Source organism: Pan troglodytes, chromosome 9, assembly GCF_028858775.2.
Source record: "Pan troglodytes isolate AG18354 chromosome 9, NHGRI_mPanTro3-v2.0_pri, whole genome shotgun sequence".
NCBI lineage: Eukaryota > Metazoa > Chordata > Mammalia > Primates > Hominidae > Pan > Pan troglodytes.
This window is the reverse complement of record NC_072407.2, coordinates 4996628-5013923: the sequence shown is the minus strand read 5'-3', so window position 1 is coordinate 5013923 and position 17296 is coordinate 4996628. Positions and strand designations below refer to the sequence as shown.

General features: G+C 59.3%; 2 protein-coding genes across 8 annotated transcripts; one reads left to right on the top strand and one right to left on the bottom strand.

Moving 5' to 3' along the window:
* Positions 1-1650: 1650 nt before the first annotated feature.
* Positions 1651-2565, bottom strand: LOC104008371 (uncharacterized). The gene is given in 5 exon segments (XM_063783688.1): positions 1651-1868; positions 1871-2043; positions 2045-2214; positions 2217-2381; positions 2383-2565. Coding segments are annotated over 5 exon segments (633 nt in total). The 5' UTR covers positions 2422-2565; the 3' UTR covers positions 1651-1782.
* Positions 2566-5018: 2453 nt separating this feature from the next.
* Positions 5019-15488, top strand: GATD1 (glutamine amidotransferase class 1 domain containing 1). Of its 7 annotated transcripts, none has more exons than XR_010147415.1 (8): positions 5019-5144; positions 7404-7480; positions 8428-8533; positions 8913-9020; positions 10024-10118; positions 10955-11048; positions 11169-11388; positions 11481-12385. XR_010147415.1 is itself a non-coding variant. In XM_016920022.3 (8 exons), the coding sequence occupies exons 1-8, from the start codon at positions 5081-5083 to the stop codon at positions 11485-11487; spliced, it is 663 nt and encodes a 220-aa protein (XP_016775511.1). In that variant the 5' UTR covers positions 5019-5080; the 3' UTR covers positions 11488-12914. The 7 variants fall into 7 exon arrangements, 6 of the variants coding, with proteins under 6 accessions (XP_016775511.1, XP_016775510.1, XP_016775515.1 ...); XM_016920022.3 differs by having other exon boundaries at positions 11277-11388; positions 11481-12914; XM_016920021.4 differs by lacking the exons at positions 11169-11388; positions 11481-12385 and adding an exon at positions 15336-15488.
* Positions 15489-17296: the final 1808 nt, after the last annotated feature.

Sequence of the window (17296 nt, the reverse complement as noted above, 5' to 3'; positions counted from 1 at the left end):
GATCCGCCGTCTCCAGGCCCAGGCTGAGCTTGCACTTGCCCTGGAGGCTCGATGGGCAGAGCAGGGCCTGTGTTGCCCAACTGCGTGCCCCAGGTGGGAGCCAGTCGGGGCAGGAGAGAGGTGTGTGGTGCAGCTGGTGCTGAGGCCACTCCCTGGGACCCGCCCCGGCACATGGGAAGGAAGGCACGAGGCAGGTTAGGGTCACCCCCGACTGCAGCAGCTCCAGAAGTGTGTTTAGGAGGGAACGGCCCCACCCCTCCCTGGGGCTGCTGCACCCTGTCCTCCATGTCCTGGACACTAGGCTAGGCCAGCTTGGGACAGGGCCTGCCTCCTTGTTGCAAGCCCCTCCAGGCCACAGAGGCCGGCATGTACCACGTCTGATGTCTCTGGCCAGTTCATGCCAGCCTGGGGGGGCAGACATCAGAGCCAGCAGCCCCTGTCCTCTCAAGTGCTTCTGACACCCAGGTGAAGGTACCCTCGTGCCCCAGCCCTGGCCCAGCCTCCCTGCGTCTTAGCGGCTGTCACTGTCTGCTTCCTGCTTCTGGGTCTGCGTGACTCACAGGTGCTGGGGTCTAACCATCCAGGCTCCACCCAGCCCAGCCTTGGTGAAAGGGGAACCCGGCTGAGCCCCCGCTGGGAAAGGGCCCTGTCTGGGCCACGTCGAGGACTGCCCAACATGCCCCTTCCCAAGAAAGAAGCCCATGTCTCCTGGTCCTAGCCCTCAACCTGAGGTCCACCTGGTAGTCGGGCTGAGCTAAGAGAGGGCACCCAGGGCAGCCATCTGTGGGGGATGTTCTCAGGAAGGGGGTAGAGTCGGCCCTCAGGATCTATGGGTTCCGCATCCGTGGATTCAACCAAGCAAGGATGTTAAATATTTGAAAAAACAAACATGGGTGGTTGTGCTTTTTTTTTCTTGTTATTTCCTAAACAACACAATACAGCAACTCTTCCCACAGCAGTTACATTGTATTAGGTATTATAAGTAATCTAGAAATGAGCTAAAGTACACAGGAGGACACGTGTAGGTTATATGCAAACACTACAGCATTTTTTTTTTTGAGATGGAGTCTTGCTCTGTCGCCCAGGCTAGAGTGCAATGGCGTGATCTCTGCTCACTGCAACCTCCGCCTCCCGGGTTCAAGCAATTCTCCTGCCTCAGCCTCCTAAGTAGCTGGGATTACAGGCACGCCACCATGCCCGGCTAATTTTTTGTATTTTTAGTAGAGACGGGGTTTCAGGCTGGTTTCGAACTCCTGACCTCGTGATCCCCCCGCCTCAGCCTCCCAAACTGTTGGGATTACAGGAGTGAGCCACTGCGCACAGCCCCCCGCCCTTTTTTTTTTTTTTTTTTTTTGAGACCGAGTCTTGCTCTGTCGCCCAGGCTGGAGTGCAGTGGCGTAATCTTGGCTAACTGCAACCTCCGCTTCCTGGGTTCAAGTAATTCACCTCCCTCAGCCTACTGAGTAGCTGGGATTACAGGTTCCCACCACCACGCCCAGCTAATTTTTGTATTTTTAGTAGAGATGGGGTTTCACCATGTTGGCCAGGCTGGTCTCAAACTCCTGACCTCAGGTGATCCACCCGCCTTGGCCTCCCAAAGTGCTGGGATTACAGGCGTGAGCCACCATGCCTGGCCAAACACTACACTATTTTATAGCAGGGACTTGAGCATCTGCAGGGGTCCTGGAATCAATCCCGCATGGATACTGAGGGACATCTGTACATCTGAGTCTGTGAGTCTCTGAGGCGGTGCTTCTGGCGCCCATGGACTTCGAGGGATGGTTAGGAGTTTGATAAGCGGAGGGAAGAGTACCAAGTGCAAAGGCTGCAAGGGAAAGGCTCAGCATGCCCTGAATTCACCAACCAAGGCAGCAGGGGTGATGGGAGGTCCTGTGGCATGGGCCAGCCCCGAAGGGCAGACATCTCCAGGAACAGCCCCTCTCCCACCCATCCTTGGATTCCAGCACGTGCAAGTTCTGGAGGCAGGAAACGGAACACAACCTTTTCACTGCCAATGACATGTCCTGTGACCCTCCCACACTGAGTCTCTTGGTCTCCAAACAAAGGCAAGACCCCAGGTTCCAGGGAATTGCCACCTGCTCTAGCAGAGCCCCTGATGCTCAGCCCCCAACCCTGCGCTGCTGGGGCACTCACTGTGAGATGCATCCGAACTCCACGGTCAAGGGGCAGGCGGTGAGCCCCACGCCAGGACTTCAGACACGAAGCTGGACAATGGCTGAGGAAGGAGGCTCACTAGGGTGGGATGGTGAGGCGGGCAGTCCAATAGGCACAACCCTGAACACCCCACAGTGGGGCCAGGGACCCACATCAGTGACGCCGTTACTCCCAAGTCTGGGCCCCTTCCCAGGAGGCATCACCCGGACTGGGCTGCTGACTGCAGACCTCAGGTGCTCTGCCCATGGCTCCCCCATAGCTGCCCAATCATGCCCAGGTGTCCTGTCACCTGGCCCAATGTCAGCCCTAAACAGGGCCTGAGGAGCACCCTTTCCCACCGGCCAGGGGTAGAGAGGTGGGGAGCAGAGGCTGGCCTCTTGGAGCGGGGGAGATAGCGGTACCCTGGAAGCACCCTTTCCCACCTGCTGGGGATAGAGAGGCGCGGAGCAGAGGCTGGCCTCTTGCAGGGGAGGAGATGGCGGCGCCCTGGGTGGGCACACAGGGTTGGGGGCTGCTGCGGAGTAGCGGAGCAGCAACAGACCACCTGGGGGCACCCACACTCCAGGGCTCAGCAGTGAGGGTACAAGGGTGATCTTGCCCACAGGAGACTCGGGACGCCTAGGAACTTCGGGTGCCGTTCCTGCCTCCTGGCTGGCTGCTGCCCTTGGGCTGATGCTATGGCTTGCTGGTGGGGCCCTGGCTGGCCACCCTGACTCTGAATGCCATGAGGGACATGCATTTTCCCAGGATTGGCTGTGCCAGGAACCAGCCATGCCCACACACACACATGACACCTTGGACTACAGTGGGGACCCAAGGGTACACTAGGGGGCACACCACCTGTGGACACAGGTGCACACACACGCATTAGACTTGCCACCAGTGTGAGGGCCAAGCCTGGCTTCCAGCTTCCTCCTCCATACTGCTGTTCTAACTTGGGGGAGGGGAAGAGGAATGGGGAGGGGGCTGCTGCAGACTCAGCCCTGCACCTGTGGCTGGTCCAGCTCAGCTCCATTAGGGACACCTTGGGGCCAGTGCAGGTGGGGCTGGGCAAGCAGGTAGACCTGCTCCAACCTGCCCCTCCTGCTCCCGGGTTTGAGGCCCACAGTGTGTGTCTGTGGGGGACAAGATCCTGTGCAGATCCAGAAAGCTCTCCAAGCGGCTAGGCCCAGCCTGTGGTGTGACCGCAGGCCTGCGAGGCTTCAGACACCTCCATCCACTAACACCCCCACCCACCTAACACTGGACACTCACTCAGCTCCGTCCTCTGCTCCCTAACCCAACTCTCGGCCTTGCCTGTGCCAGGAGCTCCCAGCTCCCACTTCCCCTGTGGCGGGAGGGCTCTGTGTCAGGTGAGGCAGGGTGCACTGCTTGTCTGACAGGGGTCAGGGACTCTTCTCCAGGCTGGGCCAGGGGGAGCCAGAGGCCAGTGGCTTTTTTTTTTTTTTTTTTTGAGAAGGAGTCTCACTCTGTCGCCCAGGCTGGAGTGCAGTGGCGCAATCTTGGTTCATTGCAACCTCTGCCCCCGCTAGGTTCACGTGATTCTCCCGCCTCAGCCTCCCAAGTAGCTTGGATTACAGGTGCTGCCACTGCTAATTTTTGTATTTTTCTTAGTAGAGACGGGGTTTCACCATCTTGGCCAGGCTGGTCTTGAACTCCTGACCTCGTGATCCACCCGCCTGGGCCTCCCAAAGTGTTGGGATTACAAGCGTGAGCCACCGCGCCCGGCGGAGGCCAGTGGTTTTGAGGGGGTGTGACCCACAGAATTCCTCACCTTGGCTGTTCCCAACCATGACAGTTCCCCTGGTTGGAGCAGAGGCTTGGTGGGACCTTCATACTGGCAGCAGGGGGCCAGGGACCTGGGCGGCCCGCTCGCCTGCTGGCTCTGTCTCAAGCGCCCTTTTGGCCTCAAAGGGTGCCTGCCTGTCTGCCAACCACTCCACGTGGTCTCACCCCCTCCAACTACAGTCTAAGGAAAAACTGCTTCAGGCCAGGCGCGGTGGCTCACGCCTGTAGTCCTCACACTTTGGGAGGCCAAGGCAGGCAGATCGCTTTAGATCAGGAGTTCGAGACCAGCTTGGACAACACAGTGAGACCCCCTCTCTACCCAAAACACAAAAAAATTAGCTGGGCATGGTGGAGTGTGCACCTGGGGTCCCGGCTGCTCAACAGGCTGAGGTGGGAGGATCGCTTGAACACGTTAGGCAGACGCTGTAGTGAGCCGAGATCACGCCACTGCACTCCAGAGGCCCTGTCGCAAAAAAAAAAAAAAAAAAAGAAAAACTGCTTCAATCCTCTTCACCAAAGCCAGCACGCCCGAAGTGTCCCCATCTCAGGAAGTGACACTCCGTCCTCCCAGGAGCTCAGCCCGACGCTCCACAACCCTGCAGGCCTCCCCGCGACGCCCCCGTCCTGGACCGGCGGAGCCCACCCCGCCTCCTGGACCCCGCCGTCCCCCTCCTAGTCTCCGGGGACACCCGGAGCTTCTGACCCCGCAGCCCCCCGGTCTCCCCTGCTCCTCGGGTGTGGCCACCGGAACACCACGGGCACCTTCGCGCCCCGACACCGCCGCCTGGCTCTGCTGATGCCCGCGCCCCCACCCCAGGCCAAGAACCCTACCCCGCGCGCGCTCAGACTGCGCATGCGGCCGGGGAGGACCCTCGCGACCCTACCTATTGGCCCCTGCCAGGCTCGGATGCCGAACCCGCCGGGGCCAAAGCAGGCGCGACCTGCAACCGCCCGGGCGCGCGGAGAGGCGGGCAGCCCAGCCGACCCGGACCGGGTACGAACGCGCAGGCGCCCAGTCCCACCCCGCTCCGCCCCCGGCCGCCAGGGCACGTGACCCGCGAACTCCCGGGCGCGCCCAGACGCCGCGCACGCGCAGACCCAGCGCCGAGCCCGAGCCATGGCGTCCGAACGGCTCCCTAGCAGGCCCGCCTGTCTGCTCGTGGCCAGCGGCGCCGCCGAAGGTGAGGCCCGGCGGCCGGGGCCAGCGTCCGAAGAGCGTCCGCGAGGGGGCTGCCCGGGGCGGGAGGTTCGGGACACGGTGGGCGCGCGTCACGTGGCGCCGGAGGCCGAGGCCGCTGGGGGCGCCGGGCAGGGGCCGGGGGCGGGCGGAGCGGGGTCGGTGTCGGGATGGAGCTCGGGGCGGGGACGGGGACGGGGGCGGGGGTGGGGTCGCGGGTTGGTGGGATGGAGCTCGGGGCGGGGTCGGGGGGTCGTGAGGGATCCCGGCGCAGCGTCGCTCCTCCGAGTCTCGTCTTCCCGGCGAGGCGGCCCGGGCCCGACGTTTCTAGCGGAGGGAGCCGCGTGCCTGGGCCTGGTCTCTGAGGCCGCTGCGCTGCGAGAGGGGAGCCCGGGTGTGGGGAGGGGCCATTCCGGGAGTTGACCCAGCTCTGAGGTCGGGCGGCCGCGGGGACCCTGACCTTCTGAGCCACCGGCTTCTGAGGAGACCCGGAGCCCCCTCCTGGAGAAGGCGCCCCGCGGCCCCCGTCCTGGGGCAAGGGTACCAGGGCAATACTGGCCTGGGGCTCACGCGGGTCGGAGCGCAGCGGGGTGCGTCCCCTGGCGCTGAGCCTGCAGGGTCTTAGGGCAGCAGAGGGGGGATGAGCAGCGGAGCACGAGGGTGCCTGGCCTTGTTCTGAGCCTTTTGGAGAGGGAAGTGACCAGCCCAAGGTCACCGCACCACGGAGAGGTGGGGGCCGGGGTTGCGACCCAGTGGGTCTGCCTCTTGAAGTCTGTAGCTCCTCAAGTGTGGACGGGGAGATGGGGCTGTGGGTTTGTGGCGTCACGATGTGCTGAGCTCCAGGGGTCCTGAGTGATGCCCCCAGACTGCGGGTGGAAGGAGCCTCGAGTGGGGTTCAGTCCTGGGGGGGTGGGTTGGGGCTTGTTTCCAGAGCAGGTAGGCGTGAGGAGGTCCGGCATGTTGAGGACATGGGGTCTTAGCGCCAGCAGGCTGGGGGCAGCACTTCAGGAGGCCGGAAGGGCGGGCAGCTGGGGGAACAGCCTGCGGCAGTCTACTGGGCACTTTGTTTTTCCTCGATAAGTGGACATTTTACAGTGAATATGTATTAACTTATATAAGAATGAAGAGGCTGGGCGCAGTGGCTCACGCCTGTAATCCCAGCACTTTGGGAGGGCGAGGCGGGCGGATCACGAGGTCAAGAGATCGAGACCATTCTGGCTAAAACGGTGAAACTCCGTCTCTACTAAAAGTACAAAAATTAGCTGGGCGTGGTGGCACCCTCCTGTAGTCCCAGCTACTCGGGAGGCTGAGGCAGGAGAATTGCTTGAGCCTGGAAGGTGGAGGTTGCAGTGAGCCGAGATCGCACCACTGCACTCCAGCCTGGCGACAGACCGAGACTCCGTCTCAAAAAAAAAAAAAAAAAAAAAAGAATGAAGATAAAAATGAAGCTGAGGGATTGGGCCCCAGAGTTAAAATAAATGTAGAGAGATACAGCTCACGCTACTTTGGAATAAACTTGTAAGTGCTCTCTCCGGCAGGCAGGGTTTGCGGGGCTGTGTCCTTCCCCTGGTAGGACAGAGGCCCCCAGAGCCTTCTGGATTGGGTGTGGTGTGTTGGGTTTCTTTTTTAAAAGTTTTTTGAGGGGCCGAAGGACGCTAGGAAAAGCTGAGGAGGAGGGGTATAATCCCAGAACCCTTGTGAGGAAAGGGTCCCTCTGAGCGGCTTCCCTGGAAGGGGTGAGGAGGGGCCAGGACACTTCTGCATTCTCCATGGTGCCTGAGGGCCTGAGTCCCTGGTGGTTCAGTGAGAGGATGAGCTGAACTCTGTGACCCTCACACCCGGGTTTGCCTTTCAGAAAGGTCTCTCGTGGCTCTGTTAGCACTAGGATGAGGCTGGGGTGTGGGAGTGGCATGGACAGTTGAGGTGGGCTGCATCCTGTCCCGGCTTCTGGCTGAGGCTGGAGGTGACAGTGCCAGGCTGGGGAAAGAGCCCGCCATGGGGGATGCAGGCCCGGGCATGGCCTACCGTTCTGGCAGACCTGGCTGTGCTCCTCTGACTCACGCCTTCCCAGCTTCCTTCTCCTGGACGTGAATGGGTGGCTGGCCCTGCCCCAGGGCTTCAAGTAGTGGTCCCTGGGTGTAGGGGAGAGGGCTGCTCCTCAGCGTGTTCTGGGGTCAGTCGAGGCCATGGGGGTGTCTGGGTAGCCCCCTGAGGCGGGGCACGCTAGTCCTGTCGAGCCCACACTCACTGGGACCTTCTGCAGGTGTGTCGGCCCAGTCCTTCCTCCACTGTTTCACGATGGCCAGCACCGCCTTCAACCTGCAGGTGGCCACCCCTGGGGTAAGTCCAGCCTCTCCTTCCCCACTGGACACTTGGGGTCTGTCTCCACCTCTCCGGGGGCAAGGTCAGGAGACTGCCGCCGCTGCCTGGGAGGAGTGGGGAGCCCCTGCAGTTGGTGGAGGGGTGAAGAGTCTGTAACCAAACCCTGGTGGCGTCCGCCTGTCCCAGTCCCCATTTCCTGGGCTCTGATCCCCCATCTGTGATGAGGGAGACCTTTTCTTTTTTTTTTTGAGATGGAGTTTCGCTCTTGTTGTCCAGGCTGGAGTGCAGTGGTGCGATCTCAGCTCACCACATCCTCCGCCTCCCGGGTTCAAGCAATCCTCCTGCCTCAGCCTCCCGAGTAGCCGGGATTACAGGCATGCGCCACCATGCCCAGCTAATTTTGTATTTTTAGTAGAGACGGGTTTTCACCGTGTTGGCCAGGATGGTCTCGAACTTCCAACCTCAGGTGATCCACCCGCCTCGGCCTCCCAAAGTGCTGGGATTATAGGCGTGAGCCTCTGCACCCAGCCCAAGGGAGACCTTTTTGCTGTGGGTCTGTGCTTCTGCACTTGTGTGAGGAGGAGACCAAGGCGCAGCCCTGGTGTGAGGGGCACACGTTTCCACTGGGAGGAATTCTCCACCCTCTGATCGTGGGGGACCCAGGGATATCAGATGTAGATAAGTCATAGTAAGGATACATAATGTATTTGTCACTGCGGGTTTTTGTTTGTTTATTATGTATAAAAATTTTTGGTTGATGGGTTGGCTAGGAAATAAACCACTGAGGCTGCTGCTGGGACAGGCTCCCCGACCCTGGGAGATCCAATGAAGGAGGCTGGGTGGTCGGGGGCCTTTGTGCCTCAGGGGGATGCTGTTGGGTCCCTTGTCAGCTTTTTCTGGCTCCCTCTGAGCCGACAGGGATATCCCTGGTGCTGACCCTCGGCCCCTGGGCTCTGCTTCTCCAGGGGAAAGCCATGGAATTTGTGGATGTGACTGAGAGCAATGCACGCTGGGTGCAAGACTTCCGCCTCAAGGCTTACGCCAGCCCCGCCAAGCTCGAGTCCATCGATGGTAGGCCCGGGACCCACTCCTTGGGGGTGGGGTGCCTGGGACCTTGGAGGGTCAAGGGTTCCAGATAGGTTTGGAGTCTTAGTGAGCTCCCTAGCTCAGCCCCTGAAGCCCTGTGACCATTTGGGGCAGCCTCCAGCCCCACATCCTGGGCCCCAGAGTTTCTGAGCCCCTCTGGGGAGGAGAGTTGGTGAGTGTGTGGAGACAGGAAAGTCAGGGGGGGCCCTTGGGAGCTGTAGCCCATGGAGGAAAAGGGACAGATGACATCACTAGGCTGGCTGGTCCCTGTGGAGGGTCTGTCCTGGCCACGCACTCGGGCCTGGTCCTGCAGGTAGTCTCACTTTGACATGTGGCTGCTACCTGGTCTGTGGTCTCCCCCCAGGTGCCCGGTACCATGCCCTCCTGATCCCCAGCTGTCCTGGGGCCCTGACCGACCTGGCCAGCAGTGGCTCCCTGGCCCGTATCCTGCAGCACTTCCACTCTGAGAGCAGTAGGTGACCCCTGGGACCCAGGGGAGGGGTTGGATGTGCAGTGTCACAAGAAATGGGTCTCCCACCAGCAGAAGAGAGGTGGGAAGACTCCAGGTAGGCGTTTCTGGATCTCTGGTCAGTGGCCACTGCAGTGGTTGTGGGCAGGAGGCAGGGACTGCCCCTTCCCCCGACACACACAGACTTTGTCGTCTCCTGGTGACCATCTTGCAGGCCTCTGGGTGGGCTCCCGAGGGTGGGTGGCCATGCCCTCCTGAGCAAGGCAGGACACCGGCCTGATTCCTTCTGGGAAAGCCTGGCATCCAGGGCTGGGCTTGGGGCTCAAGGCCAGCAGGGGTGCAGGGAGGAAGGCTGTTTGAGGAGACCTGGCAGCTGCCCCGGCTCAGGGTTGGGCTGTGATGAGTGTGTCCACTGGCCGGGGTGGACAAGCTAGCGCTCTACACAGCACCCTTTGTGTGTGGGAGTGGGGCCGCCGTCCCCAGCATGGCCTGGACAGGCAGCAATTGTTTGTGGCCACCTCAGCCGTGGGAACACACTCAGCCTTTCGGATGGAGCCAGGATGTCCCCACTGCAAGGCACAGGCATTGCCTCAGGCTACCTCCCACCCGCCCAGGGGCGTCCTGTCTAGCCGGGGAGGGGCCTTTCCCACAGCGCCTGCCAGGCTATGCAGTGGGGCTGCCGGGCAGCGTCCTAGGGTTTGGTAAACAGACCTGGAACCTCAGGACCTCCTCTCTGCGTGTGTCTCGGCTGCCAAAACCTGAGATTTGGGCTCTAAACCAGAGCCTAGTCCTGAAGCACCAGCTCCCCCGAGCAGATTCCTGATGCCAGCTGTGCGGGCTGAGCCAGGACACCCGGGTGCTGAGCCCAGTTTCCAGGGAAACCTGGGAGGAGGAGGGGCCAGGCAGGCGGCACAAGCCTGGGGGAGCCACAAGCAGGGGCATCTGGGAGGGGCTTCAGGGTGCGGGTGGCAGGGTCCAGGGCCTCAACGCCGTGTGCGGCTTTCAGAACCCATCTGCGCCGTCGGCCACGGTGTCGCCGCCCTGTGCTGTGCCACCAACGAGGACAGATCCTGGGTGTTCCATGGCTACAGCCTGACAGGGGTGAGTGCCTGGAGGCCAAGGCACGCTGTGCTCCCTGCTCTGTCCTCCTCCATCACAGCCAGAGATGAGGTCGGAGACTCCAGAACCTCTGGCCCCTAGTCTCCCGGAAGCCCAGGCCCACTCACCAGGGGACGTGGGGAGGGAGGGGCATCAGACTTGCGTGTGCAGTCAGGAGGGGCTGAGAGCCCAGCCAGGGTGTCCTCGGAGACACAGCCTTTGTCAATCTGAGGCCCAAAGGCTGTGAAGTGAGCTCTGTGGACACTGGGGGCGGCCGTGGGAGTGGCTGATCCACAGGCCCTGAGGCAGGGAGAGGTGGCTGCTGTGCGGAGGCTGGTTTCACTGGAAGTTAAACAGGCCTGGCCCCCAGCTCAGATGTCACTTCCCCTGCTGAGGGGACCCTTCCTCAGTGGGTACTCACTCAGTGGTGCCCTCCGAGGGGTGACACCAACCCAGTCTCAGGTTACAAGTGGGCGTGACCCCTTGAGTGAGTGGTTAGATTCACTCCTGCCCAGAGGGTGCCCCGCCCCAGCACTCTGCCCAAGGGGCTCACCCCACCAAGCCCTTCTCATTCTAGTCACCTGTGTGCTCCGGTGCTGGGGGAGCTGGCCCCTCCTCCTGTAATGGCCGTGTCGCTCTCAGGGACACCCCATGGGAAGATGGCTAGACTTTGTCATCTCTCCGGCTTCCAGCCTTAGCAGCTGTCCCTGTTATGAGCAGTGACACCCCCGGTCCCACTTGGTTGGGTGAGGCTCCCTGCCCTGACTTGACCTTCCTGACCCCTGGGGTGGGCCGCAGGGCCTGGGCCTGTCTCAGGAGCCCCCACCCCGCTCCCGCAGCCCTCTGTGTGTGAGCTCGTCAGGGCCCCCGGCTTCGCCCGCCTGCCGCTCGTGGTGGAGGACTTCGTGAAGGATTCGGGCGCCTGCTTCAGTGGTGAGCCTCGAGGGTGCCCCCTGCACTTACAGAGGATGGGGTGGGGGGCTTCCCTGCTGCAGCCTGGGGGAGAAGCCTCCTGGGCCCTGGGTTCTATGGACCCCCATGGCACTGACTCAGACCCAGACAGGCTGACCTACTGCTGACCCTGGGAGCCCGCCTGGAGTTCGAGGCTCTCAGTGGGTGAGGTGGACATTGCCTGAGGTTGGTGCCCTCGGTCCTCCCCAGCAAGCGAGCCTGACGCTGTCCACGTCGTGCTGGACCGCCACCTGGTCACGGGCCAGAATGCCAGCTCCACTGTCCCGGCCGTGCAGAACCTGCTCTTCCTCTGTGGCAGCCGGTGAGGGCACCAGGGTGGGCACATTCCTGCCACATCAGCAGAGCTGCACCCGGTGCTTTTGCCCAAGCCTTGACCACACGTCTGTCCTGCAGGAAATGAACCTGCTGGGTAGATGCACCCCCTGAGACAGCCCAGGTGTCTCCAGAGACAGCCCCGTCTCAGGCTTCAGGGACCCCGCCTCTTCCCTCCTGACAAGGGCCCTGGATGGCAGCCTGGTCTGGCCCTGATGGGATTGTTGGAGGCCTCCTGGAATCAGCTCTGAGGGGGTGTCGGCTCTCCTGGAGGGTCCAAACCCCCATCCTCCTGCATGTTCTCTGGTAGGAGGCAGAGAAAAGACCCCACGTGCCTGGAGAGCTGTGCTAGCTGCTAGGTGGTCCTCGGGAATTCCAGGCTGGGTGTTCTAGGGAGGACTGGTTGTCACGTGTAGTCACTGTTGACTAGACAGAGTCGGCTCGGGGGTCCTCTGTGTGGGTTTGCCCTGCTGTGGCCTGTCCGCCACCCACCACCTCTTTCACTGTTGGTGGGGGCCTTGAGGGGAGGGCCCAGCCGGCGGGAGCTGGCTCAGAACTTTGGCCAAAGGTGAATGGAATTTTTTAGGATAAGCAGCCTCCTGCCCCAAGGCCGACCGGCACTGGCAGCACTTTCCTGTTGAAGAAATCTTCCTGGTGTGTGGTTTCAAAGTGTAAGCACCTCAGCGATGCACCCTGTCCTGTCTAAGCATTGAGAGGCACGTTTTCTTGTGAATATGAGACCATGAGATTCTCAATGATAGGAAAATGCTGTCCCCCACGGCCTTGCAGAGTGGCCTCGGGTAGAGCGGCTATCAAGAGCAGACAGTGGTCCAGCCTTCTGGGCACCTGGCCTGGGCCGTGGCCCTCCAGCGGGCTGCCCCCTGGCCCCAGTGTAGGGTGTCCAGGAGAGGCTTAGGCCCTCTACTTCCTCACAGTTCCCCAGTTTGAGCCATCGAAGGCCTTCTTCCTGCCCACCTCCCTGTCTCAGCCACAGCCGTTCCCAAGCACCAGCGTGGCTCCTGGTGCCAGTGACCTGCCAGGAGGCCCCTTGTGATTATAAAACCGTTCAGTTGGGCCGGGCGCAGTGGCTCACACCTGTAACCCCAGCACTTTGGGAGGCCGAGGCGGGCGGATCACGAGGTCAGGAGATCGAGACCATCCTGGCTAACACGGTGAAACCCCATCTCTACTAAAAAACAAAAATACGCCGGGCGCGGTGGCTCACGCCTGTAATCCCAGCACTTTGGGAGGCCGAGGCGGGCGGATCACGAGGTCAGGAGATCGAGACCATCCCGGCTAACACGGTGAAACCCCGTCTCTACTAAAAATACAAAAAAATTAGCCGGGCGTGGTAGCGGGCGCCTGTAGTCCCAGCTACTCGGGAGGCTGAGGCAGGAGAATGGCGTGAACCCGGGAGGCGGAGCTTGCAGTGAGCCGAGATTGCGCCACTGCACTCCAGCCTGGGCGACAGAGCGAGACTCCGTCTCAAAAAAAAAAAAAAAAAAAAACCAAAAAGTTAGCCTGGCATGGTCGTGGGTGTCTGTAGTCCCAGCTACTTGGGAGGCTGAGGCAGGAGAATGGCGTGAACCTGGGAGGCAGAGCTTGCAGTGAGCTGAGATCGTGCCACTGCACTCCAGCCTGGGCAATAGAGTGAGACTCCATCTCAAAAAAAAAAGTTCAGTTGGCTGGGCGCGGTGGCTCACGCCTTGTAATCCCAGCACTTTGGGAGGCCAAGGTGGGTGGATCATCTGAAGTCAGGAGTTTGGGAAAAGCCTGGCCAACATGGTGAAACTAAAATACAAAAATGAGCCGGGTGTGGTGTCAGGCGCCTGTATTCCCAGCTACTTGGGAGGCTGAGACGTGAGAATTGCTTGAACCTGGGAGGCGGAGGTTGCAGTGAGCCAAGATTGCACCATTGCACTCCAACCTGGGCAATGAGTGAAACTCCGTCTCAAAAATAAAAAATAATAAAATAAAGCCGTTCAATAAGGAGAATTTGGAAAAAAGTGGAAGAAGGAAGCGCTGCAGCCACATCCCCGCCCTGAAGGCTGCGTCCCTCCAGTGCCTCGCAGATTAGTCAGGATGCCCACTTAGCACTGGCCGCGGGGCCTTGCTCTGTCCCAGGTCCACTCTCATCCCCGTGTGGTGATGGACCTCTCTGGACAAATGCTTTTCATTTTATTTATTTATTTTTTGAGATGGAGTTTGTCTCTCGTCACCCAGGCTGGAGTGCAGTGGCACAATCTTGGCTCACTGCAACCCCTGTCTCCCGGGTTCAAGCGATTCTCCTGCCTCAGCCTCCGGAGTAGCTGGGATTACAGGTGTGCACCACCACGCCTGGCTAATTTTTGTATTTTTTGTAGAGACCGTGTTTCACCATGTTGGCCAGGCTGGTCTCGAACTCCTGACCTCAAGTGATCCTCCCGCCTCGGCCTCCCAAAGTGTTAGGATTACAGGCGTGAGCCACTGCGCCTGGCGTAATTTTTGTTTTTAGTAGAGATGGGGTTTCATCATGTTGGCCAGGCTGGTCTTGAACTCCTGACCTCAGGTGATCCATCTTCCTCAGCCTCCCAAAGTGCTGGGATTAGAGGCGTGAGCCGCCACATCCGGCTAACAAGTACTTTTTTATTTTTATTTTATTTTTTGGATGGAGTCTCACTCTGTCACCCAGGCTGGAACACAGTGGCACGATCTCGGCTCACTGCAGCCTCCACCTCCCGGGTTCAAGTGATTCTCCTGCCTCAGCCTCCTGAGTAGCTAGGACTACAGGTGCACACCACCACACCCAGCTAATTTTTGTATTTTTCCTTTTTTTTTTTTTTTTTTTTTTTTTGAGATGGAGTCTTGCTCTGTTGGCAGGCTGGAGTGCAGTGGCACGATCTCAGCTCACTGCAACCTCTGCCTCTGCCTCCCAGATTCAAGCAATTCTCCTGCCTCAGCCTCCCGAGTAACTGGGACTACAGGTGCATGCCACTACGCCCAGCTAGTTTTTGTATTTTCAGTAGAGACGGGGTTTCACCATGTTGGCCAGGATGGTCTCGATCTCTTGACCTCATGATCTGCCCGCCTCGGCTTCCCAAAGTGCTGGGATTACAGGCGAGCTCATGTCTTAATGTCCTAGTCCATTTGGGCTCCTATAAGAAAATACTGTAAACTGGCCGGGCACAGTGGCTCACGCCTGTAATCCCAGCACTTTGGGAGGCTGAGGCAGGTGGATCACCTGAGGTCAGGAGTTCGAGACCAGCCTGGCCAAGATGGTGAAACCCCGTCTCTACTAAAAATACAGAAATTAGCCAGGCGCGGTGGTGGGCGCCTGTAATCCCATGTACTTGGGAGGCTGAGGCAGGAGAATCGCTTGAACCCAGGAGGCGGAGGTTGCAGTGAGCTGACATCGTGCCACTGCACTCTAGTCTGGGTGACAGAGCAAGACTCCGTCTCAAAAAAAAAAAAAAAAAAGAAAATACTGTAAACCTAGTGGCTTATAAACAACAGAAATCAGTTTCAGTTTTGGAGGCTGGAAGCCCAAGATGAAAGCACCAGTAGATGCAGCCTCTTTTGTAAGGGTGATGGTCCCATCATGAGGCTGTGCCCCTGCCCTGTGACCGGATGACCTCCCAAATGCCCCACCTAATACCATCCCCTTGCAGGTGAGGACTTAAGCAGGTGGGTTTTGGGGGGGCGTGCTCAGGCCACAGCAGGGTGGATGAAGAGCCAGTGAGCCTCACTGAGCCCCTCTGGTCAGCCAGATCTGACATTGAGCCCAGCATTGAAGATCAAAGCAGGTGGGGCTTTGGGATGTGAAGTGGGTTCTGACGCGGGGCCTCACAGACCTGTCTCCGCGTGAGCTGCCTGCAGGCCCCTGCGTCATTCCTCAGCTGTGTGCGAGGCCTCTGGCTTGGAGAGCCTCCCCGCTGTGCACAGTTCTCTCTTTGCCAGGGCAGGGCTTGGGGCAGCCCCAGGCTGGGGCAGAGGCGGACAGCAAGAGGACAGAACCTCCAGAAGAACAGCGGAGGGCGGGTGAGGATTTCCCCATATACCAGTGTGTGTTCATCTACCCATGAGGAATAAAACCATGCAGCAGCATGCAAATGGTGTCCTGGTGTTCACAGCAGAACTGCTCATGGTAATGGATAAGTTGTTTTCATACAGTGGGTTGTCAATATGTTTAATAATTGTTGGTATCTATTAATAAGGGCAATATATTCATACGGTGGATTATTTGGCTATTAAAATGGAATGAAGTTATTTTTAATAGGATCTTGCTGCATTGCCCTGGCTAGAGTGTGACTATTCACAGGCGCAGTTACTGCTCGCTGCAGCCTTGAACTGGCCTCAAATGATCCTTCCACCTCAGCCTCCCCAGTAGACAAGACTGCAGGGACACACCCCCATGCCCAGCTACTGCAGGGACACAGCCCCATGCCCGGCTAGGAGGGACACACCCCCGTGCCTGGCTAGGAGGGAAGTTCTTTTACGTTCTATGATGTGGGCGGACCTGGACAGAATTGCTGAGTGAGTGAAAGAAGACTGTCTTAAAAGGCCTTTACCCTGTGATTCCATTTTTGTGAAATATCCAGAAAATGTAAGTCAGACAGAAAGTAGATTGAGGCTGGGAACAAATAGGTATGAGATTTCATTTTGGGGTGATGGTTTCACAGTTCTAAGATGACTGAATCATAGGGGCAAGTGGGTGAACTTGATGTTTGCAAACGACACTCACAAACTTAGTCACATCCCCAGAGCTCCATTCTGCTGGGCCTCCTTGGAGATAGTGGTGCTGTTAATAATTGGGAGCCACAAGACCTTTGATGTCCTCTTAGGACTTAGCCTGTTGACCGGCTCGGAGGCAGAGGCCTGGCCTCCTGTGGGAAGCCTTGAAGGGTGGGAGGGACTCCTCAGCAGTGGGGGTTGGTGTGGGGAGGGCTCTGCCCACTCAGCTCTCCACCCCAGGAGGAGCCCTGCACTGGTCTTGATCAAGGGCACTGGCAGCCCAGCTGCCTCCCTGGCCTGCTGCTCTGCCCCAGAGTTGTCCCCTCTTGCACCCTGGATGGGCGGGCATGCCCAACCCAGACTGGAATTGAGGGGCGGTGTAAGGTAGGGTAGCTTGTTTTAGGTTCAGGGTGAGAAGCTGCAGCTCCATCCTACAGCCCAGTGCTGTAGGATCCGTAAAGGTGGCCGGGTGCAGTGGCTCAGGCCTGTAATCCCTGCACTTTTGGAGGCCGCAGCAGGAGGATCGCATGAGCCTAGGAGTTCGAGACCAGCCTAGGCAGTGTGGTGAGACCCCCATCTCTACAAAAAATAGAAAATTAGCCATGCATGGTGGTGCACGCCTGTAGTCTCAACTACAGGCGGGAGGATCACTTGAGCCTGGGAGGTGGAGGCTACAGTGAGCCAAGATTGCATCACTGCACTCCAGCCTGGGCAACAGAGTGAGGCCCTGTATTGAAAAACAGGGAGAGGCCGGGCACGGTGGCTCACGCCTAATCCCAACATTTCGGGAGGCCGGGGTGGGTGGATCACAAGGTCAGGAGTTCAAGACCAGCTTGGCTAAAATGGTGAAACCCTGTCTCTACTAAAATACAAAATATTAGCCGGGCATGATGGCAGGCGCCTGTAATCCCAGCTACTTGGGGCTGAGGTAGAGAGAATCGCTTGAAACTGGAAGGCAGAGGTTGCAGGGAGCCGAGATCGCACCACTGCCTGGGGCGCACTCCAGCCTGGGCGACAGAGTGAGATTCCGTCTCAAACAAAAAAAATGGCCAGTGGCTGGTGCATGTCGTGCTGCCCCCACAAGGTGGCACCATGACCCCATGCAGGAACCTGGCATCCCATGTAAGGTCTCAGCCACAACAGGACAGGAGGGGGGCGGGGGGCATGGGCAGGGCAGCCTTGACAGG

Excerpts from the sequence above, each read along its gene's own strand:
- GATD1 (XM_016920021.4), top strand. The coding sequence starts at position 5,081 with ATGGCGTCCGAACGGCTCCCTAGCAGGCCCGCCTGTCTGCTCGTGGCC. Across the intron at positions 7,481-8,427 it reads TGCAGGTGGCCACCCCTGGG|GGGAAAGCCATGGAATTTGT; the intron begins GTAAGTCCAGCC and ends CTGCTTCTCCAG. Across the intron at positions 11,049-15,335 it reads TTCGGGCGCCTGCTTCAGTG|GGCAGGGCTTGGGGCAGCCC; the intron begins GTGAGCCTCGAG and ends TCTCTTTGCCAG.